Source organism: Lissotriton helveticus, chromosome 3_1 (assembly GCF_964261635.1).
Source record: "Lissotriton helveticus chromosome 3_1, aLisHel1.1, whole genome shotgun sequence".
NCBI lineage: Eukaryota > Metazoa > Chordata > Amphibia > Caudata > Salamandridae > Lissotriton > Lissotriton helveticus.
In genome coordinates this window covers 1,940,150,278-1,940,176,076 of record NC_136061.1, presented here as the reverse complement: position 1 = coordinate 1,940,176,076, position 25,799 = coordinate 1,940,150,278, and the positions used below count along the sequence as shown (strand labels likewise).

Below are 25,799 nucleotides of genomic sequence, written 5' to 3'. Positions count from 1 at the left end.
AATTCAAATGCTTACTTCAAGGAGATATCCGCTCCCAATGACAAGAATCTGTGTGCAGAGTTTACGAGCAGACAGTGTAAATTCTCAGTAAATTCATAAAATTCCTAGAATTCTAATGCAAACAAATGGAAAGGAATCGTACTGTTGACAGCCTTGATCAGAAAGCCAAAAGTACTATAGTGTGTTTCAGGTGTAGCAGCAAAAATCACACATCTGCGGCTAAGAACAGCCCAGCTTTATTCCAAATGTGCTTCAGTTGCAACAAGAAAGGCCATTATTCCAGGGTTTGTCATGTGTCACGTAATTCCCTAGTATCTAGAACTGTTGAAGGAGATGCTCAGGAAAGGGATGACAATCATGTCCTCAATGTGACTAATCAAGAAAAACATGAACCAGTGCTTGAAGATGGGTCTCACAAGAATTTTGTTTTTAACAAAAGGAGGAGGAGGAAACCTCTTAATTGTGACATTCGTCTAAATGGTGTTGCAATTCAACTGATGGGAAATTCGGGTTCTCATTTAACCATTGTGGGTTTATAGGTGTTTAAGAAAGCACAAATCCCAGAATTGAGACCTTCTAATGTATAAGTATTTGTGTATGGGGGATTGAGGTTGAAGGAGAATTTGATGGTTAATTAGAATTCAAGAACTAAATTGCAGATGCAGTTATTTATGTGGATACCTTTGGATCAACTCTTTTAGGTTGGAAGGATCATGGTGGCTTGGATATAATTATAGATTAAAACCATCCAGATCAAATTATATCTAAAACATGGTTATTGGCTGGGAGATGTGAGTGTTGCATCAATGCATTGGACTCCGGACTTTCCCTAAGTATTTAGTGATACATTGTGAAACTTAAGTGGTTTTCAACACCAGATTGTGTTGAAATCCAATGCTACACCTGTGGTGCACAAGGTTCACAAAGTACCATTGTGTTTAAGAGAGGATCTTAAGAGGTAATTAACCCATTTGTGTGATCTTGATATCATTGAGCCAATTAAAAGCTCCTAGTGGTTGGTACCAATTGTACCAACACGCAAACTTGACTGTATATTAAGCTTATATGTGGTTTTGCGTGATTTATATCACAACGTCTGGGTTGATTGCCAAACTCTTCCCACCGTTAACAAGATGCTATGCACATTGTAAGTAAGTAAGGTTTTCACTACCCTTGATATGGCTGCAGCATATTGTCTTAACTGAGGATTCCAAACACCCCACATCCTTTATTACTCCTGAGCTGGCCTTTCATTATAAACATATGCCTTTTGGTTAGGCGTCGGCCTTCTCAGTTTTCATTAATGTTTCATGGTCAAGCAGCAGTTTTATATTTCCAAGATGATATGCTGGTGTTTGGTGAAGACAAGGTTGAGTATGATGAGAGATTGTGTAAAGTTCTGTCAGTATTGAACAAAAAAGGTTCAACATTACATGCAAACAGATACACATTTGAAGCCAGTGGTATCGATTATTTAGGCCATCACATAAGAGTTAAATGTATAGATCCTAAGGAAACGATTATCAAGGCTATTGAAAATGCACAATTTTCTAATAACAAGGAGCAGGTGAAATCATACGTGGGTTTAGAAGAATACTATTCTAAATTTGTTCCACATTTTTCACAGAAAACTGCACCGTTGAGAGAGTTGTTAAATAAATAATGTGCATTTACGTGGAGTGTAGATGTAGAAAGGATTAGAGCAGATATAGTGAAGACTATGCCTTTGAAATCTTTAGATCCTAATACTGTCAGCATTATTAAAACTGATGCCAGTAATGGTGGTTTGGTTACTTTAGATGAGGAAAGATGGAAGGGAAGAAACAACTGCATTTGCTTCTAGAGCTTTAGTCAGATTTGGCATAGTCCACCATAGAGAAGAAAGTAATAGCTTTGTGGGGGGGTACACAACATTTTAGAACTTGTGTGTGGGGTTGTTCCATTATTTTTCATATATACCATAAACCATTGGTAGACTTATCCAGTACAAAGGGAGGTGGTAGGAACACACACAATTGCCAAATGGCAATATTGATTATAGGGATATCATTACCGGATAGAGTATGTTACAGGGAGAAAAAATGTAGTCACTATGTTTTTATCCAGGTTGATATTGAGTGTTGATCATGACGTCTTCAGTGGTGAGGTTTTTGTATGTACTGCAGACAAGATGTTGGTGTTATGCAATTGTGCAATTTCAGAGCAGGAATGGAGGGTGCCTTGGATCAAGATGCTGTTTTGTCCCAAGTCAGAATCTGGATTGAAAAGGATTGGCCCCAAAAAAAATTGAGAATGGAATTTACTCCTTATATGTATGTGGCATAGGCATTGGAAAGTGATGAAGGGTTGTACGAAGATTTTAACAGTTGGTGGTGCCAGCCAGTGTGAGAAAAAGAGTATTTGAGATGGCCCATGACCACTGACTCATTGTCAGTGAAATTGCTCTCCCTCCCTCGCAGCTCCACCATTAAGTGAGGCCTTCCCCCGAGCCCCTGCACTCTCGAGTGTTGGTGTTCGAGGCCTTCCTCCACCCACAAGTTTCACCAGCGCCTCGTCCCTGGTAGTCCGGTGAACCTCTGTCTCCATTCTCTCGCTCCGCTTTTTCTCTCTTTTTTCACTCGTTGTTTCCCCTAACTTCTATCTCCCCCCTTCACTCTCCTTCTGGGTCTTTCCACCATTTTCTGTCGTTTTACCCTCATTTCAGGCTCCCCCCTCACTCTCCTTCTATGTATTTCCTCTGTATTTTGCTTGTTTTTTACCCTCATCTCAATCTCCCCCTTTCACTCTCCTTCTGTGTCCTCTGTGTCTTTCCTCCACTCTTTCTTGCACTTTTGCTACCTTATTTGCACTCTCTCTTTTTGCCTTTTTCAGCCCATTTTTCCCCACCGCTGCTGCCCCCGCGGCCCCTCCCGCCCCAGCACGACCAGGGCGACCGGCCCATTCCAGCTCCCCACCCTGCTCCTGCCTCCCAGCTGTCCAGCCCTTTTCGAGCCCTACCTAATGGCGGTCGCTGTGCGGCCGTTCCGCTGGCGAGCCAAAGGCAAGCCCGTCTACGCCTGCCCGTGACCAGTGCCAAGAACCCTGAATCTCTGCACCGCCAACGCTATGACCCAGCTGCACTCCACGCTCTCAACCCAGGCCGCAACAAGAACTGCAAGCTAGTATCACCAGCCGACACCCACGAACCCTTCAGCTGTCACCGCTGCCGGCACACCTGCAGCACCGCCTAGACCACGGACCCAGCGCAACCCGCCCGCAAGAACACAACCGAACTGAAGACCCTGCAATGCATCCTCCTCAACGCCCGATCCCTCCACAAACACGCCACCGAAATCTGGGACCTCATCGACAGCACCAACCCGGACGTAGCATTCTTTACCGAAACCTGGACCAACACCACCTCGAGACTGGACATCTCCATCGCCATTCCCCAAGGATACAAGATCTCCAGGAAGGACCACCCCACCCATCCGCCCGGGAGGAGGAATCGCCATCGTCCACAAATCCACCATCCGCCGGAGCACACTCCCCGACGAGCCCACAAACCTGATGTAACACCTGCACTTCAAGATACTGGCCAGCCCTACCTCCACCCTCCTAGGAACCTTTGTCTACCGACCCCCTGGACCCAGCGGACTTTTCGCCAACTCCATCACGGACATCATCTCCCCGCATGCCATCGCGTCCACCAACTACACCCTACTGGGAGTCTTCAACTTCAACCTCGACAACCAACAGGACCCCAACACCACATCCCTCCTGGACAACCTCCACAACATTTGACTCCGCCAGATCGTAACCGAACCCACGCACTCGACCCCCTTCTTCACAACAGGAAACTCCATCACTTTCAACCACACCACCGAACTCCCATGGACTGACCATCGATGCGTCCTCTTCACCTTCAGAACACCCACCATCCACAGACACCAGCACCTGCTCCCACGAAGAAACTGGACCAGAATCACCGATGACCAGCTAAACTCATCACTCAGCAATTCCACCCCTACACCGCATCCCGAACCCTGCACAGATGGATCTCCGACAGCGCCAACACCATAGCCCCCCTCAAGAAAAACAACACCCACGTCAAGAAAGCTAGATGGTTCACCACCGAACTTCGAGAGTCCACACGCACTTGCCGCCGCCTCCAAAAGGCCTGGAGGAACACCAAATCTCCACTCATGCACACAACAGCAAAGAACTGATGACTGGTGGGGGGTTCGGAGTAGTTTTTATGGGGTGGTGAAGTTTGGTGTAGTTTTAAGGGGTTCGGCTTAGTTTTTAGGGGGTGGGAGTACGGGGTAGTTTTTAGGGAGTGGGCGGGGTTTGTGTTCGTTTTTGGGGGTGTGAGGGGTTTGGGTTAGTTTTTAGGGGGGTTGATGGGTTTAGGTTAGTTTTTAGGGGGTGGGGGTTCAGGGTAGTTTTTAGTGGGTGGGGGGTATGGGATAGATTTTAGGGGGTTGGGGGATCAAGGTAGTTTTTAGACCCCCAACCTCATAAACCGGATGCTCCCTGCTCATGCACCAGCCCAGACCCTCAGCCTCATAAACTGGTTGCTCCCTGCTCAAGCACAAGCCAGACCCCTAAACCAGTTGCTCCCTGCTCATGTATCAGCCCAGACCTTTCCTCCACTCCTCCATCCAGGGTGGTGCGTCTGCTTTCATGGAAGGGTGATGTCCCTTTTACCCACAGCCCAGCTATGACAATGTCTTCCTTTAATGGTCCTCCCCACATCAATTGCAATATGGATGGCGAATAATCCAATTGGAGCCTTGCGTTTATAGGCTTCCCAAACACTTGGCCCTAGCAGGAGAGTATCTTACTTAATACAACCCAATATGGTGTGCATTAGGTCGCCATTCTGCACCGTGCAATTGCACCTTTCCCTTAATATTGGACTAAGCCTAAAGCTTTGTCTGAGGCCCTGCACCCATGCCTGCCAATTGCCCGGAAAGCTAGACTTGTTCACCAGCCCATGGTGCTGAATATGCACATTGTACAAATGGCAGACCCAGGAAGATGGAAAGGAAGCTAATCAAACCCAGGTGGAGCTAAGTATAATCTAAGTCAGTATGATGCCTTGAGTGGCTATGTTGCTCCCAAGTGTATGTGTGTGTATGTGTATGTGTGTGTGTGTGTGTGTGTGTGTGTGTGTGTGTGTGTGTGTGTGTGTATATATATATATATATATATATATTTTTTTTTTTAATTTAACATTATTTATTGGCTTTTATCTTTATATTGTACTATATAAAATATAGGTTTGGCACCTTATATCATCATTATCGGAGTATTATATGTATTTATACAGTAATTATTGATAATGTTTGGGATTACCTCACTATTGCACTTTGAATAACACGTTTTCTATGTCCATCATCATAAGGCACCCCCATCACTGTGTCAGCCAATGATATGTACTGTTACTACTGCACTTGCACTTTAAATTCAGCTCACTTCCCTCATTGCATCATGTGACCAAGGCCTCTGGGCAGGCCGAAACGTTATGCTGACGAGGTGTGCCTAAAATAAAAAACTCACCTGCATTTTGGGACTTCAGTTTCTTTTTCTGCCGCGGTTCCTGATTGAGAACGGGCTGCTGATCGAAACAGACAGGTATATATATATATATATTCACAGAAAAAAACATAGGTTATAGACCATATATAGTTAGGAATTAGCATTTACAAAACCTTGAAAATTCACTGAAAAAACCATAGGTTATAGACCATATATAGTTAGGAATTAGCATTTAGAAAACCTTATTTTACTCACACAAAACCATTGAAATTCCATATATAGTTAGTTGCACTAACTATATATCGCGCACCCGCAATCCACTGCTGATGATGTCACATATTACATCATTCATGACATGGTCAGTGACATCACTGATGACATCACTGATGACATCTCAAATGACATCACTGATGACATCATCTAGTGTCTGTGTGTTTTTGTAAAGTTTAAATACGTTTTACATATTGAAGAATGACTGGATGTATGGAAGACTGAGTGTGTGTGTGGCTGTCTGGGAGGTGTGTGACTCTGTGCATATCAATGTGTACTTGTATCAGTGATTGTATAAGAGAGTAAGTATGTGTTAGTATATGTGTGAAAAGTATGGTGATCTGTGTTTAACTATAGATGAGGAAATCGAAGTGTGATTGATTCTTCACAGGACTGACTAGGTGTATGAGTGCATATGATAGTGTTGTAATAATAAGTGACTGTATGTATGAGTAATTGTATGGGTGAATGAGTGAATGTGTGTGTAGACGTACGAATCAGTGAGTGTGTATGTAGTAACTGGTATTGGTGTGTCATGATGTCATCAGTGATGTCATTTGAGATGTCATCAGTGATGTCATTTCAGATGTCATTAGTGATGTCATCAGTGATGTCACTGAAGTATGGTGTTCTGTGTTTAACTGTATAGATAAAGAAATGGAAGTGTGATTGATTCTTTACAGGACTGGCTTGGTGTGTGAGTAACTCCATGGATGAGTGGCAGTGTGTGACTGTCTGCATAGGTATATGAGTGCATATGATAGTGTTGTAATAATAAGTGACTGTATGTATGAGTGATTGTATGGGTGAATGAGTGAATGTGTGTGTAGACGTAGGAATCAGTGAGTGCTTATGTAGTAACTGGTATTGGTGTGTCATGATGTCATCAGTGATGTCATTTGAGATGTCATCAGTGATGTCATCAGTGATGTCATTTGAGATGTCATCAGTGATGTCACTGACCATGTCATGAATGATGTAATATGTGACATCATCAGCAGTGGATTGCGGGTGCGCGATATATAGTTAGTGCAACTAACTATATATGGAATTTCAATGGTTTTGTGTGAGTAAAATAAGGTTTTCTAAATGCTAATTCCTAACTATATATGGTCTATAACCTATGGTTTTTTCAGTGAATTTTCAAGGTTTTGTAAATGCTAATTCCTAACTATATATGGTCTATAACCTATGGTTTTTTCTGTGAATTTCATTGGTTTTTTAACAGCTAATATCTGTAGCTGTAAAATGTATTCTTCTTTAAATCCAAAAATATATTTTATATGTTTATGAATAATTTTTTTTTAAATATTTTTTTTTCTTCGTTCCCGCTTCGCGAATCGGGAAGCTTCCCGTTAGCTGACCTTGATGCCGCGAAATAGACCGCGAGCCGGTAAACGTTTCTTTACCGCAAGTGCCGCGTTAGAAAACAACATCGTGACGCCTCCCGTCCGCATGACGTTTCACGTTGTCGCGTGATACGTCATATGACGTACAACGTTAGCGAACTGGTACGCGAAGCGAGTCGCAAAGCGCAGGTTTCTGGAAGCAAACCGGGAGGCCCTGCAAAGCGCTTAACGTAAACACAGCAAGTCATGTGACTTGGTAATAACACTTTTCATTGGTTCATTTCACTTTTGGTTTCCTAATGATGTAAGACTAGGTCATATAATCTAAAATGAACACTTTTGATTGGTTGAGAACTCTTGTTTTTCCCAAATGATGAAAATCCCTCCTTCTTTCCTCACTCTGACTTTCATCATTGTGAGAGAAAGACCCTTTGTGATCACTGAGCAATGGCTTCTTTAGTAGCTTCAGCTGGTGCTTCCCCACCACCTCCACCACATCCAAGGAAGAGTGGACCACCTGCTCAAGTTATAATTCAACAAGAAGAGGAAGAAGAGGAACAGGAGGACGAGCACGAAGAGAGGCAGTTTTTGCCTGAGCAGCCCAGGACGTCTCACCGGAAAGAAAACTTCATTTGGCAATTTTTTAAAATTCCCAAAGGTCAGAAAAAAGTAAATGCAAGATACGTAACTTGCCTTATATGTCAAGATAGACTGTCCAGAGGGACCGACAAAAAATACAGTTTCGGAAACTACACAATGCATCGCCATATGACTAGGTGGCATCCTAACAACTACAGTGCTGCACAGTTTCGGAACGACCTAGATAATCTCCCTATTATGGCCAGAAGATCTGTTGTACCGGAAGTAACGGGACCAGAGGGCAGGGAGATGGTGCCAAATATACAAATGAGATTTGGTGATGTAAAACACATCTGCGTATTTTGCGATGGATTCATTTCCTACGGAGAAAAAAGCATCACTCTGATCAACAGAGCTATTGACTATCATATGCAAGTTTGTACGAAACGCCCAAAATAATAAATACTTCTTTTTTTTGTTTTGTTGCTCCTGTTGAGCCCTTTACAATGAATCGTTTTCATTGCCCCCTCCAAGAAAAACCCAAAAAAATATAAAACTGTTCAGAAAAATTCAAAAAAAGTAAAAAAATGTTCTGAAAAATAAAAAAAAAAGTTCTTTTCAGAACTACCTCCCCGTTATTAAAAAATTGGTACAATATTTGGAACTGTGCCAACCTCTATTTCTCTTAGTTCGCTTCCCAGTTCGCTCCCCGGTACGCGAACCGGAAGCGAACCAAAAACAGTAAGTATAAGGGAAGGAAACAGACACTTATGTTAAAAGAAAGACAGCTATAGGGGAGTAAACTAGAGATACTATTACCCGTAATCCACTGCTGATGATGTCACATATTACATCATTCATGACATGCTCAGTGACATCATCAGCAGAGGATTGCGGGTTTTTTGGCAACGTGCCTTATCCACGGTTTAATAACGCTGCCTTTTGCTTTATATAAGTTTTCAAATTGTATGAAATATATACCAATAGGTCGTTATGAACCTTTAGGTAGTGCTTTTCTTCATGAGGTCTGGTCGCTTCCATACACATACAGATGTTTCAAAGATGATCAAGAAGTTTATCTGAATGGAGAGGAATGCACTGAGACGCCAGATCATTCACTAATGTGTAGGCACATACAGTTACACGGTTCATGCAACAAACACCGACCAAATATGGCTTGCGTGTTGCAAGGCACGCCAGTTCCTGCTATCATCCCCACGTTCAAGTTGTTGGAAAATGGTAGTTATTTGATGCTCAATAATGAAGATTGTTCTGAGTTAATTAAAAGTATTCCTTTTATCGTAACAGTAAGTGAACGGGTTATTTGCTGCAGAAATGTTCTATTTCCTCCCACACATGAACATAGGGAGTTTTCAATCTGGCCACAAATACCAACCTTGGGACAGATTTCAACGGCATGGCAAGAATAAGAGCTCTTTTGTCTCAGAGAGAGGTGGCCTTGAGTTCGGCCCGTGAAACTTTCGTGCTTCACATAGCGAACACCCGTACAGAGGTGCACACACTTTTCAATTCAGATTTGCCTTTCAAATTCAGCAAGATGGTTCCGACTATCTTTAACGCATCCTCCGCAAAGTCCCTGGCGCACTTTTTTAAAGTTGTTACCAGTGGTCTCGTGACTTCATTTGAGAAAATCTTTGGACTCATCCCTGCTTCCTTTCATTCTATTTTCTCCACTCTGGTTCGTGGATTGGCATTTTTACTTGCATTACCAGCGGACGCTCTTGTGCTTTTTTACATTTTTAAATATGGATGTCCCTCCTATGCAACCTCCCACCCTGCAGCTGCTGACACTGTTCCGCAATCGCATGCTAGAATATTATGGCACAATGCCGTTGGCGATATTAAGCACGGCATATGGATTATCTTTTCGATTCTCCTACTTCACCTGTGTCCAGCCTGTATTTCACTGCCTGACCTGTGATTTCGATTGGGCCATTGATTTGTGTCTCTGCGGACCGGTTTCTCCTGACGTCGACTTTAATCAGCTGATGACTCCTATCATTACTCACGAGTTGGTTTGTCCTGGCGAAAGGATTATGGCTGTGGCATTGATGCATGGACTACTTGGTCCCTGGAATTTACTGGCGGCAGCACAGTCTTTCTTGGAACAGAGCTTTCTTGAAAACCCACCGAGCTGTCCTCTGATGGTGATAGAGGATCCGGTGCTGGGAGAGCACGTATGTTCTTTTCCGCTTTTAAATTGGATGGCTGAACTGTTTTCGGATGAAGACGGTGACTTCCTATTGGAGGCTGTTGCAGCTTATTTTGCATACACAGTTATGTCATAGACCTTTTTCATGTTTGATATGCTGAGTACTAGCATTTCATTGACAATTCATTGACTTATTTGTCAAGTTTTTATTATTTACCTTGCCTATTGGCTTAAGACTCGATAAAGTACTTGGCTGTTTTATTTTTCTTTAGCATTACATTTTCCTAGTTTTTAATGCTTTACCTTGCGGACCGTCCACATATAAACTTGCAATCTGCTCTCATGAGATGGCACTTCTATTATCTTATTCAGTTCGTTTCCGGATCATGGGGAGGTGTCATCTAGGTCCTGGATATCTTTACACCGTGTTAAGTTAGCATGGGCTCATTACCGGTTTAAACGCCATTTTTCCTTTTTTGCAACTTCTGCACACGACACTTAGTTGTTGCTTTAGCTTTCCACCTAGTAGTTCATCGTGGTTTACATGAGAATAATATGTTATTGCTCTACTATCTGCTTTGCTTGTTAAACTATATCTGTACAGCGAGTGCTAAAGTTTCAAGAACAACACGATACAGAATTGTTATGAGGTCTGATCTCCACGACTTCATACTCATAACATAAGTGCAACTTCTGCCAATTCTGGGCATGAGGCGGGTTTTATATTGTTTTGCCGAACACACAGACACAACAGTTGATGCGGCTCACATGAAGAGAGAGCTGGTGTATGCTGATGTGATTCCTTCAAATCTAAGACACTAAAGTATGGGCACGCCCTAAACCAACACAAAGAGACCTTCTTAGCAAATAATATAATATGTGTATTAGGGAGGGTGAGATATAAGCAGCCGCGGGCCGTGGAGGGAGTTACGGTGAGGCAGGGAGGCGGGGAGGGGGAGAAGCAGGGTGGAGCCCTCTCTACCTTGCCCCTCCCCCTCCCCGCCTCCCTGCCCCACCGTAACTCCCTCCACGGCCCGCGGCTGCTTATAAGTGTTGCTAACTCTTATTCATTTACAGCATGTTAACATACTATCACCATTCGCTTTTTATGTACTAGTAACTATGCTGGTAATTTTGCTACTGATAATATGTGTACTTGTATTATCTAAGATACTACGCCTGTGAAGACGGCATTAGTAAATAAACATTTCAAATACACATGTGTTCTTCTTAACTCCATGTTCTGGTTTCTAAGAAATATATAACGACCGACTGTTCATGAGTTCCACGTATCCTGAGGTACTATAAGTTCATATTCTGGATTGTCTAAACATTGAGAGTTTGTTATATCCAATGTGACACTGTACCTAGCTTGCTAAGGAGTTTTTGATTACTAACATGAGTTTTGGGACACCCTAATTCGCCGAGGTTCCAATCCTCTGTCCACAGTTCTGTGTGAGAACAGAAACCCTGCGACAGGGGCACCCCCGACCCTTGCTGGAGCTTCATCACACTTGCGATACAACTCCAGCAATGCGCCACCTTTACGGCACAGATACATCACGCATCTGTGCTGTTTTTGCCCCATGATGCGCCGCATTGTAAATGCAGCACACCATAGGTGACGGAACAGCGGCACAGAATGACTAACACATCCCTGGTGATGCGCCAGTCATCATAAATGTATCCCTATGCTTCTTATCTTGTTAGAGATGAACCGCCATATGTATCATCAAAGTTTTTTGCAGTTCCTAAATAGCGAACTTTAAGGAATAAATAGCGATTCTTTACCATTCCTAGTTTGCGATGAGCTATTTGCTAATTACAAATTACCCATTCATTTCCTTCATTTCCATAGGGCGGTTGGACTCACTTTTAGCTCGAACGGCTGAATGGATTTCCACGAAACTTGGCAAAATTGTAGGGACTGGCAGCCCGATGTGCCTTTGCTATGTCTCAAGATATATGCTCCAGTGGTTTTTACGAAAATTAACTTTGAAAAATATATATTGGGCTACATTGGCCTATATATATGTTGGAGCCCAAATGTAGCCCAATGTAGCCCAATGTAGCCCAAAGATGGCCGCCAGACACACAAAAAAACAAATGTAGCCCAAATATCAGCCAGATGTAGCCCAACTATAGCCCAGTGACAGAATGACCAATCAGCTTCGCAAACCTCCGTTACGCGAAGCGGAGCGCTGTTACAGATATATATCTTTTTTTGAACGTTAATTTCTCAAAATCCACTGGAGCACATATATTGAGACCTAGCAAAGGCACATCGGGCTACCAGTCCCTAATATTTTGCCAAGTTTCGTGCAAATCCATTCAGCCGTTCGATTATTATTATTATTTTTTTTTTTTGCCCCGCGGGGCCCTTTTAAAACCTCCACATCAAACCTAGGGGGTCAGCGAGGATCTACTATGCCCCCTTATAGTTATTTCCCCCTTTGTTTTGACCTCCTCTTGTCTCTCGATCCTACCGAGAGACAAGATGGCGGCCGCTACGGACTGTTTGGAATGTTGACAGACGCCGGAGAACCAATCAGCTTCGCTTCACAAAGCTCCGTTGCGCGAAAAGTACGCTGCCCAGTCCGCTGTTACAGATATATATCTTTTTTTAAACGTTAATTTCTCAAAATCCACTGGAGCACATATATTGAGACCTACAAAAGGCACATCGGGCTACCAGTCCCTACAATTTTGCCAAGTTTCGTGCAAATCCATTCAGCCGTTAGGGCTAAAAGTGAGGCCAACCGCCCTATGGAAATTAACATGGGAAAAACGCGTTTTGGGACCCCCCTTTTTTCTCGGCCCCCCCTTGACGAACCCCCCCAAAATTTTCAGGGGCTGCTCAGAAACAAAATGTGCCATTTTCCTGAAAATTTCAGCCAATTCCGTCCACAAACGCCAAAGTTATTAGACATAGAATTTTCAAAAATCCCATAGGGAAAAAATCCTAACTATATATACCTACTGGCGACCGCCAGTAGGTAATATATATATATATATATATATATATATATATATATATATATATATATATATATATATAATGCAATATCATTGATCATGAAAAGATTTCACTCTGTTACTTAACTGGCATTCGAAAGGTCTATTCGATGATGATGAACTTGAATATCTCTCAACATCTCGACCTATCACTCCAACCATCTATGTTTTAACGAAAGTTCATAAGAACTTAGAAAATCCCCCTGGGCATCCGATCGTAAGTTTTCGTGGTTCCCTTTTGGAAAACACTTCCAGGTTCTTAGACATCTTCCCTTTTCCAGATGTCGAAAGCTTACCCTCATACATTTGTGACACAATGGATTTTTTAAACCAAATTGGAGGGATTCCCTGGAAAGAGGACTACACAGTGGGTACCATTGATGTGATATCTCTTTATACATCGATCAGACATGATGATGGCATAAGGGCCTGTGAATTCTATCGAAGATCACCATCCTTGAATGTACTTGGTCAGACTCAAATGAACTTAGACATGATGCGTTTTTGTCTCATGAATAATGTCTTTGTTTTTTACAAGCAATTCTACAGACAGAGCAAGGGGTCCGCAATGGGTACATCTTTTGCACACACTTATGCTAATCTTACGATGGGCTTCTGGGAAGCAGAACATTTCTGGTCTGAAAACAATAAGATGGTTACTGACAAAGTGGTATTTTGGGTGCGTTATATAGATGACTTATTTTTAATCTTGGAAGGGGCTACAGAAGAGTTGAATTACTTTTTAAAGTCCTTAAATGATAACACATTCCAATAAAATTTCACCCATACCACGAATCAACAGGTGATAGATTATTTGGATATACACATCTGTATAAAGGACTAATAAATATGTACTACTCTTTATCGTAAACCAACAGCATGTAACCGCATTCTCAGCGAACAGTGCCCATCCAAAATCTCTCAAATGGAGCGTCCCATATGGGAAATTTCTACGGGCTCGTAGAAATTGTTCGGAAGACCATGAATGTCTATCACAGATAGATGAAATGTTCATGAGATACTTGAGAAGAGGATATCCAACAGTGGTCCTAGAAAACGCTAAATCCAGAGGTGTTTAAAAAAAAAAAAAGGCAATCTCTATTATACCCTAAGAGTCGAGAAGAAAAACCCATGAGAAACTCTGAAGAAAAAGTGAGATTCATTACACAGTTCAGTTCCTCAATTAAACCGAATAAAAATGGACTACAAGATCATTGGAAACTACACCACAAAGATGAAGATCTAAAGACCTACTCCTCAGACCATCCAAGTATTACTTATAGGAAGGCATTGTCATTGGGGGATTTACTAACACACAGTTATTAACAAAAACAGACAAAGTAGACAGCAAAATGCAGTGGCTGAGAGCAAATGGTTTTTTCAAATGTCCTCGATGCAAGGCATGCAAATATGGACAGAATCATAATGAAGTAATAACGCTGACAGTAGCAAAAATCAAGGAAAGAATAACATGTGAGACAACACACGTAGTATATGCTCTAGAGTGTCATTGTGAAAAACAATACATGGGAAGCACTTTAAACAAACTCAAGTTGTGAATTCTAAAGCATCTCAGAGCGACTACCAACAAAGATTTCTCCTATGCCATATCAAAACATCTTTGGAAAGATCACAAGGGTATTTTAGAGAATGTCTCCTTCTATGGCATTGAACATCTCCCTTGGAACTTAAGAGGAGGGGATTGTGAGCTTGCATTACGAAAGGCTGAGTCCAAATGGATTATCATGATGGTAACAGAGATCCCATGGGGACTTAACACTGATCTCAATACATTTCTGCAACTCCTATTTTGAATCCTATATCATTATCAGTAGGGTGTAATCATGTAAAGTTGAATGTTTCACACTTTTTATAATATCGATACGTTGGTCACTTAGCTCTTGTACTATTTAGTGATATAAGACCTTGAAATCATGTGCCTCCCCTGAGTTAAAGACATACATTTAAATGATGAGGGTATTATTTATTTCAGATATTCTGTTTAGCTCACAGTATGGTTTTAATCATGTTTTTCAGAATCTGCACTAGGCACCAGCACATTAAGTTGGAAAATATTGGAATATTTATCTTTGATGAAGACAAGTTGATAGATGTAGGAAGGAAAGATTTAATTTTTACCTCAGCAGATCTGTACTTTACAATAATGAAATATAACTATGAGGGATCTCAAATATTAAGTAATTCCTGATATCTGCACTTATCTCTTTGATCACTTTTAGATAGATTTATATGATTGTAGCAATAATTGCATGACATCTATTGCATTTGCACTTTACTTCCATTGTAGACAGTGAAAACAGGATATATAGATGAAAATAATCACTGCACTCGATATAGATTTATACATGAAAGCGGTGAAAGAAATGTTTGGCACCTTGAACCAACGAAGATGTCTATATGGGTAATCAAATTCTTATTGATTATGTTGGCATGTTACTGTCAATGATGAATAGAGAAATTATGCTATATCAGTGAGAGGAGGTATTTGCATTTTAAAGAATATGTGTATAGTGAGAGGAGGTATTTGCATTTTATAGAATCTGTGTATGGTGAGTATTGTTAATGTGTAATACTTGCATTCCGCTAGAACAATAGGTACTTTGCCAGTGAAACTGTGAGAGTGGAGAGAAGAGGCACTAGCACTTTAACTCGTTTGCACACAGTGAGAAATGCGGACATGTGATAATATGCACAACATAAGAAGAATGGGTACTTTATCACATATTCATCCTACAAATGAGTTATATAATATACTTGGTCTTCAAGACAGTCAACATACATTTTTACACACTCTTCTGTGTGCTGGGGAAATCACACCTTGAATGCTAAACTTAATGGCGTGGTATTCAAAAAATGGTTAACTGTTCCTTTAATAAACAAAAAAAACTTTCTGGTGAAGCAATTGGCCGTTTAAGCACACTGCACTTTATACTCTATGACCCGGAAGAAGGCCTCTTGCCGAAACGCATAGGCCGTCTTTTCTCCTAATGCACTGTTGGTTGTAGTGTATTTTTTGTAAAGCGCACAGCTGCCCCAACGGGGCGTCCCGGCGCTGTATAACGCTGTGGAACCCTTCCTGGCTCTCCCTGTGAGAAGCCCCTCCTGGGCACCCCCAAGGTGAAGCCAGGCATCCCAGTGTTGTAGGGGCCGTTGTGGAGATTAAGCAAGCTATTGCCCAGAGTTGCAGCGTGGGACCCATGATTAGAGTAGGCGCCGAGGTGAGAAGTATCGAGTCCGCGGACATTGAGCTCAAGACCCTGCCGCGTCGGGACTTGAACCCCGGGCCCTATCTCTGCTTCAGAGTCTGCCGCTCTAACCAGTGAGCCACACTTCTCACTTTATAAAGCTGTGAGAAAAAAGAATGAACAAAGAACACTAAAGATAATTTGAAGAAGCTACAACCTGAAGGGCTCTCTGTCTGAGTGCTGCCTTTCTGTGTTCCTCGGATACAGCGGTGAAGTAAACGAGGGGAAGACGCAGGATGCAAGAAACCTTCTGTGTAACTCTGGAGGGTCCTCTGGTCACCTCCCCCCTCCCCCCACTAGACCTATCTGTGGCTGCGCAGTCTCTACACACCCCGTCCCTCTCCGTCAGGTGTTCACAGTAGGTGGATTACCATGCAGCACTGGGGAAAATATCAGCTTCTGAATAGTTAATGATGGTGCCATGGCTGCTACACCATGAGTATGGTGTAATGGAAAGTACAGCTATTGTATTTTTGGTTGCCAATGTCAAATGCCAGTGGAGGTCTTGTATATCTATGTTTGGCTAAAACTCCATAGTGTGGTTAGTGCTTAATTTGTGCAGGTGGTTTCTGGTGCTTGGCACCAGCACTTAATTGTCAGCACCGGCTCTAGTGACAGCCCATCACATGGTAAAGCTGTATTTTTAATTTGGAGATGAGCACAACAACTGTGTTTATTAAGTGAATATACATTGAAAATGAGTAATACCAGCCTCTCATGCCATTATTATAGCTTTGTGTGGTCTGAAATAGTCTGAATTGCCACACTTGTAGGAGTGTGATGGGTAGGTGTTAAGTTGGTACTGCCATGCTGGCAGGGTATTGATGGTGCAGGCTGCAGTGGCCTTCCCAAGAAGGCCCTGGCACTTAATTGTTTACAAATTAAGTACTGAGTGTGGCTAATATAATGCTCAGTGTGCCAGCTCTTCGGAGGTGCTGCTCAAATGTACCAGCGTTATGTTCAATTATACACAACTTCTACAGTGTGCCTGCATCTAAATTCTGCTTCTCTGATTTTTGACTGTTTTGGTTCTTCCTAGGTTCTGTGATCCAGTGGTGTCTTAGGTATTGTTGAGTGCTGCTCATTTGCAAACAACTTTGTCTCTTCTTGGTGAGGGCTTTGGTAAGCAGTTTTCCAGCCTGTGCTTATATGAAAATGAGAGTGAGATTTCTTGTTTCTTGTCCTGTACAGGTGAGAATCTGGGAGATTCCGGATGGTGGACTGCGGAGAAACATGAGTGAAGCCCTCCTGGAGTTGTATGGACACAGTCGAAGAGTTGGCCTTATTGAATGGCATCCAACAGCCAACAACATCCTCTTTAGTGCAGGCTATGATTACAAGGTGAGCAAGCAATGATACACATAATGATAGGAAAGCATTTCTGGTATATTTTGATTATTCCATTTCGCTTGGGTGAACTGTGGTGTATCTGAGAGAGTCTTTTGGAAGCAAGGGACCCCTATACCTAGATCTACTAGCTAACATAGGGAAAATAATGCAATAAGTAAAGGCGTGACTAGCCATTATGTAATTATGTTGGTCTTAGTCAAATGTCATATATTAAATAAATTAAATTATTAAGATATATACAAATGGTTTAAAGAAAACAAAGCTGATTAAGAGCTTTAGAAAAAAGAATAAAATTAATTTGTTTTTTACTATATTGGTGTAGTTATATTTGTCACAATAGGGTGGTTCCGTGAACTCCAGAGAGATAAATAAGTGTTTTATTAAATTGCTAGCTATACACCTTTCCTTACTGTATCTGAGAAAGAGCACATCAAGGGAAACAACAGCACCAGTGTGAATGTTTGGGTATATTTGAGGTAGAGCATCAAGGAGCAACGAGAGACACTGCTGCTTAACACAAATGATGTGCAACGAGGAACGTGCTGCTTAATTGCAGGCGTTAAGTATATAAGGGGCTGTATAAATACGCTTTTTTGTATCCCCAAGGTATTCTAGTTTTACAGAGGAGGCTACAGATGCTTGGGCAGCCCCTTCAGTAATACAGATAGCGCGGATGCACATACACCACTGGCACAACCGAATGGGGGAGAGTCCTCATTTGCACGGGGACAAGGCTCCATGACTGTGCACCACAAAGAGATAACGCATAGTCAGTGCACCCCCTGAGGGTGACCCTCTGGATGGAGAAAATAGGGTCCAAAGGTCCCTTCCCAGATATCCCCCTGCAAGACTGTGCAGTCACTCACTACAGGGGGATCTCTACACCCCCTCTTTGAAACGCAGGCCGCTGCTGCCTGCACAGTGAAAGACAGAGTAGCTGCTGTAAGGCAGCTGCAACGTCGTTCTCTATTGCGCTTTCCCCAGGGTACCGCAAGTTTGCAGCTTCCCGTGGGCAGCTCATGGATTATAATTGGGCAGACTGTCCCTGTTTGCGCCCAGTGTGCCTGTTTAAAAGTGTGCGGTGGAGCAAACAGCTACAATGTGCCCATCACCTCATTCGAGCCTTGGTGTGGCACGTCCAGAATTAAAGAGGGACACTGCTTCAAAATGCAGGCTCTGAGTGTATCAGAAGGAGCGCAACAAAAGCAACCAGGTGACCTTCAGGTAACTGCAGGCACAGGATGTATCTGAGAAACCACGAGTGGTACATGTGATACATTCAAGCTCCGTCTATTTCCAAGAGAGCAAATGCGAGAGCAGGCAGCATGGGTACTCCTCGTACGTGCGGGCTCTGGGTGTTCCTGAAGCTCCGGGGCTGATGCTAACTGCAAACGCTGGGTACCACCGAGAGGGCACATCACCAAACAGGCAGCGCAGGGCTGGATATACGTTTGGCACCAGAAGTTAAATAGTTCTATACTAGGCAAGAATATGAAACTGACAAATAGAAAGCTGTCGACTCTGTACAGTAGGCCTTGTAATAGGGACAATCATATAAAATAGGACTTATAAAATAGTCTTGGATGGATCATAGGCAGTGCTTTAAATGGATAAAATAAGTGCAGGTACTCACCAAATTGAGACGTGGACTAGGGGGCGGGGCTTTGGGAGACAGGGTTTTGGGGGTGGGGCTATGGGCAGTGCAAAGGGATCCGGCCAGGGGCACACATTTAATGTGATTGAGATTTAATTGGTGTGCAAATGTGCATTATGATACGAAAGCATTTTTGGCATATTTTGATTATTACATTTCTCTTCTACGTACAAAAGGGTACATTTATCATTAACGTGGGCTTCCCATGGTGCAACACGTAGATTACATATGACTTGCACAAGATATGTTTCTTAACATTTTTTGGAAAGGTTTAACTATGGTTAACCCTCTTATCTCATTGCCACTTAGCAGACATCACCCGGCCCCTCCTATGCGGGCAAGCTGCTGAAAGCTTGAGCTACGATGCATGGGTCTAGCTCTGTTCCAGGCTCTCTTGCACTCTCAAGCTAAAAATGAACTGAACTGTCACAGTGCATGTACCTGCAAACCGAACTCTAATCTCATGTGCAAAGAATAAAGACAAAATAGTGATCTCAATTGCAATACAGGAGAGAAAGAAAGATGAAGCCATCTAGAGGCTGACTTGCACAATGTGGTAGCAGAAATTCTGGGATCAATCCCAGCTTCCCCACCTGACCAAATTGTGTGATAGGAGACAACACTTCACCTTCCAATGGGAGGAGCTGTTAAAAGGTCAATGTAGACACAAATTAAAGTCTATTGGGTAGCGACCCCCAGGAGAATAATACAGAAGGCAATCCAGTGCAAAACACTCCTAGGAAAGAGCAGCCACGTCTTCCCATAACTTGGAGGGCTAAGCTGTAGTGTATGATCTTTAAATCTCTTCATTGCAAAAGCCCTAAATTCATTGACAATCTCCTTATCAGGTACACCCCCTCCCGCAATCTGCGTTCTGCGCACCAAGCCCTCCTCCAGACACCTGCCTTCAAACGCAAACGCTCTGGTGGCTGCAGATTTGCTGTTCTTGCACCTCGCCTTTGGAACACTTTCCCCTTGGAGATCAGATCTTGCCCGGATCTTATGTCCTTTAGGAAGGCCTTAAAAACATGGCTTTTTAAACAAGCGTATCACTGATTGCCTTCTCCTCTCGCCCCAGGATTCGTTCTGTCTATTCTAGCGCCAGGAAACCAACCGGTGGCAGTGCGCTCAATAAATACCTTTTAACATTAACATTTAACATGATAGGATGATTAACACTACACCTGCAACATAGCTGTATAGGAACAACAACACATACATGTATGGAGTGAATGGAAAACCACAATGAAGCAACAATAACACCCATTTGTGGTCTGCCATATGCAATAAACTCATGCACAACTTGAAAGAACCTGGGAAAAACATCTGGAAGCCTGCAAACCACTGTGACAAGGCCCAGCAATTACTGACACTCACAAATAGTTAACCACAAACGCTAAGTAAAGATGTGTTCAAGCACAGTGCTTGTGCATATGCCTAGCCCATTTTTAAGCTTCAATTAAGAGTTGGGGCACAGTTAGCTAAAGCAAGTTGCCAAGAATCACACAATGAGCTCAAATGGTGAAGATCAAGTTCTTCTGTTCGCACAGCCAGCAACTCGGCGACCAGCCTCCATCTCTACTCAATATCAAACCGCTTTCACAGTAAGACAAGGGCATGATATTACTCTGTGTAGGCTTAACACCAAAAATACACATTGTGCACAAATAGCCAGTATTCCTTAGCATACTCTAGGGCATACACACTACACGTGAAATAGTACTATATGCATTCTGAAACCAGAACATTCCACTCACACAAAATTAGACAATCCGCATATATTTGATTTAGAAAAAAAGATAATTACTTTTGAATGAAACATTTCCTGTCTGTTAACACAAGAAGAATCTCGGCATATTTAGCTTCTGCCCACATTACTAAACCTTAATTCCCAGTACTGTGCTACAGCGTCACTGTCACCACCTTCCTCCTAGCTCTGGCTCCAAACAAGTGCTGCTGTACTCTATGACAGCAGGAAGCCTTCTCTTCGATTTTCCGAGTCCGTAGATATGCAGTTTAGAAAGTCGGGCCCACACAACTATGTGCTATTGTCACACTGTGTCTGTAATCAAAGTGTGACTCGGGCCCCTCCCAAACTTCCTGTACCCCTGTGTTCCAGGTATTTGTACTGGTGAACAGGATTCTTCAACATATATGCTGTTGCCTGTGAAAGCTGTACATGCTCATGAGTTTCCCGCAGTTAAGAGAATATCCCATAATAACGTCCAAGTGTTTATCTGAGGAAGAAACATGCGATTTGAGAATAGCTAGCTAAGCACCCTTATTCACAGATATGGGACCAGGGCGATAGACGTGGTTGTATTGCATGTTCCATTTCATACGATTCTCATGAAGTCTGTGTTAGAATTCCCGATTCTTTCACTCTGCTCCCACGAACCACCATGTTATTCACTTTTGTACCTTTTTTCTTGTTCTAGTTTTTACTATTCCAGTCTACGTATGCTACTGTTTTCATAGCACTCTCTAGCCCTCGAACATAGCTCCGGTCTGGACAAATGCATATCTGCAAGCTTCTATCCATCATTCGAGCCCAGTATCAATAAACTGTAAGATCAAACTTTTCCCTGCAACTTCACTGCAGTGTTTACAAGCCTGAAGAGTCCACTAAACAGACAGGCCCTGTAAAGTGTCTTTCATTCATACAGGCTTTTTGCTTGGTATTTCCTTTGTCGTACTGTCTTCATCATCACTTTGCAGGGAGTATTCTTATGTAATGTAACCTGTTTTCCTGGACAGACAGCTAGTCTTCCGGAAGGGCTCAGCCTTACTTCAAAAGCGTCAAGGATATAAACATTGATAGCCAGGCTCCCCAAATCAATGTAAGGGTCACAGCACTCTGAAGGTGACCGTGGGCATGATTTAAAGGTGGATAGACACCCTGTAAGAGGTAGTAAATCCAGAATAGATTTAAATAGGTTTATTCCAATTTCAGCAAAGCAACATAGAGCAGTCTTATCTTCATCAGTGCAACTGACCCTTCAGATAGTGAGCATTCTAAAGTAAAGTTCTAAAAGAATTAGAATGTAGAACAAGCAATAACAAGTATTCTTGGTACATGAATATTCACAGAAATGTTGATATGTAACATATCATCCTTTTTGTTTTTTAAAAAGAGAAAGAAACAAGTGTAAAAAGAAAAGAACCAAAGGAAACATTATATAACAAAATCTACAAATTTCCTGGGTAAAAATCTTGAATGTGTAGAGTCTTTAACTCTACCAGCAACAGTGTCATTGTGGGGAAAAAAATGGTATCAGAGATATTGCAATGTAATTGATGTGAACCTGTTGGAATGGCTACATTTGAACAAAAATCAGAATTGTTAATTCTCTTAGATTCAAGCGTGGTCCTAGAACTTCCAGGACACTTAGAAACACGTCTAACACGTCTAATATTACATAACTTGCAATCCTAAGTTATAAGAGTATTTCTAAAAAAACGTTAGTGATCTTAATAGGTTTAGAGCGCTTAGACAAACACTTACCCACAAAACCTGGTTTCTTAATTCTCACCATATCTCCTATTTTGAAATCCTGCTCCTTGGTATTCCACCTTTTATTATACCATTCTTTAAACTTTTTTTGTTTTCTTTGACTTTTACACTGGTATCAAGCACATTAAAATCATCTTTTAAATCATTCTTGCATTTCTCTTTTAGCCACCATGGACAAATATTAGAAGCAGGATCCCTGCCCTTTAACAAGCGGAATGGACTCACTTCTGTCATGGAATGAGGAGTAATTCTATACATCCATAATCTTTCCCTTAATACGTTTTTCCAATTATCTCTTTGTTTAACCACATCTGCAATGTAACCCTTCAGATCTCTATTGAAGAGTTCCACCTGACCATTTTCATGGGGTGCATTCAGGGAAGTGGTAACAAGTTTTATATTGTATCACTTAAGATACTCTTCCATCTCTTTAGAAATAAGTTGCACACCATTGTCTGTTACAATGGTTGAGGGACAACCTTCCCCTGCAAAAAGTCCTAGAAAAATTCCAACACTCCAATAGTTGTAGAAAGAGGAACAAACTTCACTTCATGCCATTTTGAATGATAATCCACTAGTACTAAAGCATATCGTGAATCAGATGGGAGATTCATAAATTGACCAGAGATATCAAGGGCCAATTTCTTCCAAGCTCTTCTGGCCACTTAGTATTTTTAACAGGAGGAACTTTAAGTTTGAGCATTTTTTCACTTGAAATGCATATTTCATATTCTCTCACAGTGCGGTCTGCCATTCGATCCGTACCTGACCACCAAAAATAAGATCATATTAAACGTTTCATAGCAGACATTCAAGGATGAGAATTATGGTCTAACTTTAGAATTGCATCACGCACACCAAAAGGAGGTACACATTTACCATTTTTGTAAACTAAATCTCCATCTAATTCTAATTCCTCTGCAACGTTGAACATAGGCATAAGTTCTTCAGTGATATTTCTTTTTGTTGGCCAACCTACTATGATCTACCTTTTGACATTTTGCCATAATGAATCATCCTCTTCACTAGACCTCTATTTCTCCTCTGAAATGTCTGCAAAAGCACCAACCACAACATCCTGAATGGTAGTAACAATTTCTAAAGCATCCTCTTTAAGACATTTGTGTCTCACATGGATGGCGTGACATAAAATCAGCTGTGACATTTTTTGTACCTGGAACAAACTCCGTATTAAAACAATATTCTTGTAATCTTGAAGTTAACCTAGAAATTCTTGCAGTGGAATTCCACCCTCCACCTGGTGAAAGAATATTAACCAAAGGTTTGTGATCCGCCCTAAATGTAAAATTGCTTCCCCATATATAATTCCTAAAGTGTTCAATCGCCCACTCACACGCAAGTAACTCTTTTTCAATGACTACATAACGTTTTTCTGTTTCATTTAGAGTTCTCGAAGCAAAGCACACATTCCATTCCTCATTTCCACACTTTTGTGACAAAACTCCACCTATACCATATAAACTTGCATCTACAGTTATAATGCAGTGTTTGTTCATACAAAAAGGTTTTAAGGTGGGTGCATTTACAATATCCTGCTTAATGATGGTAAAAGCATCCTGTTGATCTTTACCCCAATCAAACATGGCATTGTGTCTTAAAAGCTTCCTTAAGGGCTCAATTTTTGCGGCAAAGTTGGTGACAAACTTGCTATAATATTCACACATGCCCGCAAAGGACAATAATTGCTCCTTGTTACTTGGAGACGGAGCTTACAATGCCGGCAACATTCGATTTCTTTGGTATTACCACATCACCAATAGGCGTGTGACCTAAATATTCAACATTTTTTTTTAAACATTTTACATTTGTGTGCCTTAAGTGTCAACCCACTTTGTTTTAGCCTAGAACAAACTTCTGATAAATGTTTAAGATGTTCTTCCTCGTTAGCTGAAAATATTAATATATCGTCTTGAAAACACTTTACAAAATTATCAATGTCTCTAAAGATGTTGAACATGACTCTTTGAAATGCTGATGCCGCCGAGGCCAAACCAAAGGGCATTCTGGTATATTGAAATAATCCTTGTGGAGTGATAAAAGCTGTTAATGTTTTCGATTCCTCAGTAGGCGGAACTTGATGGTACACAGACCTTAAATCAAACGTGGAAAACACTTTGGCACCCTCCAACAAAGAAACCACCTCATTAATGTTGGGTAACTCGTGACAGTCCACAACAATGCCTGCATTTAATGCTATTAAGTCAACACATAGTCTCAATTTTTATCCGGTTTTCAAATTAAAACAATGGGTGAAACCCACTCAGACGAGTTAATCGGTTCAATAATCCCTTCTGACGCTAGTTCTTTCAACATGTCCTTTAACTCCTCTCTAATATTAATGGGTACTGGTCTAATCTTTTGTCTGACAGGTGTAACATTACTCTTGAGTTTAATCTGATGAGAGTAATCTTTGAGTTTTCCTAAAGAATCAGTAAAAACTTCCTTGTAACTGTGTTTTTCCATGTTTTCACAACCTGTAACTGAAATATTATTAATATTATTATTGTCCATAGATTCATTCAAAATGACTGGGTCTTTTAATCTCGAATTTAAAATTATCCCAAGCTTCCGTTGGTCCTTCCAAACAAGTACATTAATCCCTTTGACAGAGACATATAGCTGTATATTGGCCTTCCTGTACTTAAAACATAGCTCTGTGTAAAATTAACCTACCATGTCCATACGTGAACCGTCATAACTTACAGGATTTATATCAGATGGTAACATTTTATGAATATCAAAAACACCACTAAGTTTTTCTTCAAAATATTGTTTAGAAATATTATTCCAAGGAGATCCTGAATCAAACATAAGATTTAGATTCACTTCTGAAACTTAAACCATACACCTAGGCGAATTCCTAATGGGCATATCATCAGAATTTTTTAATATTTACTATGCTATCAACTAATAACACAACAAAACCCTTTATTTTGTGAAGTATTATCCTCTCCTCCCTGTTGTAGACTTCCTGTGGTTCCCTCTAATGCACATGACACTCTTGCTCGATTTTGAAACAAAAATGTCCTTTGATCTCTACACATATTTGAAAAATGTCCAAACCTTCCACAGTTCTTACATTCTC

At 41.5% G+C, this 25,799-nt stretch overlaps 1 protein-coding gene across 2 annotated transcripts in view; it reads left to right on the top strand.

Moving 5' to 3' along the window:
- CORO2B (coronin 2B) overlaps positions 1–25,799 on the top strand; it is a 359,010-nt gene that overhangs the window by 247,331 nt on the left and 85,880 nt on the right. For both annotated transcript variants that reach the window (XM_078683011.1, XM_078683012.1), the window contains exon 4: positions 17,367–17,516. In XM_078683011.1, the coding sequence (XP_078539137.1) occupies positions 17,367–17,516 (150 nt within the window). The remainder of the gene's footprint in view (positions 1–17,366; positions 17,517–25,799) is intronic.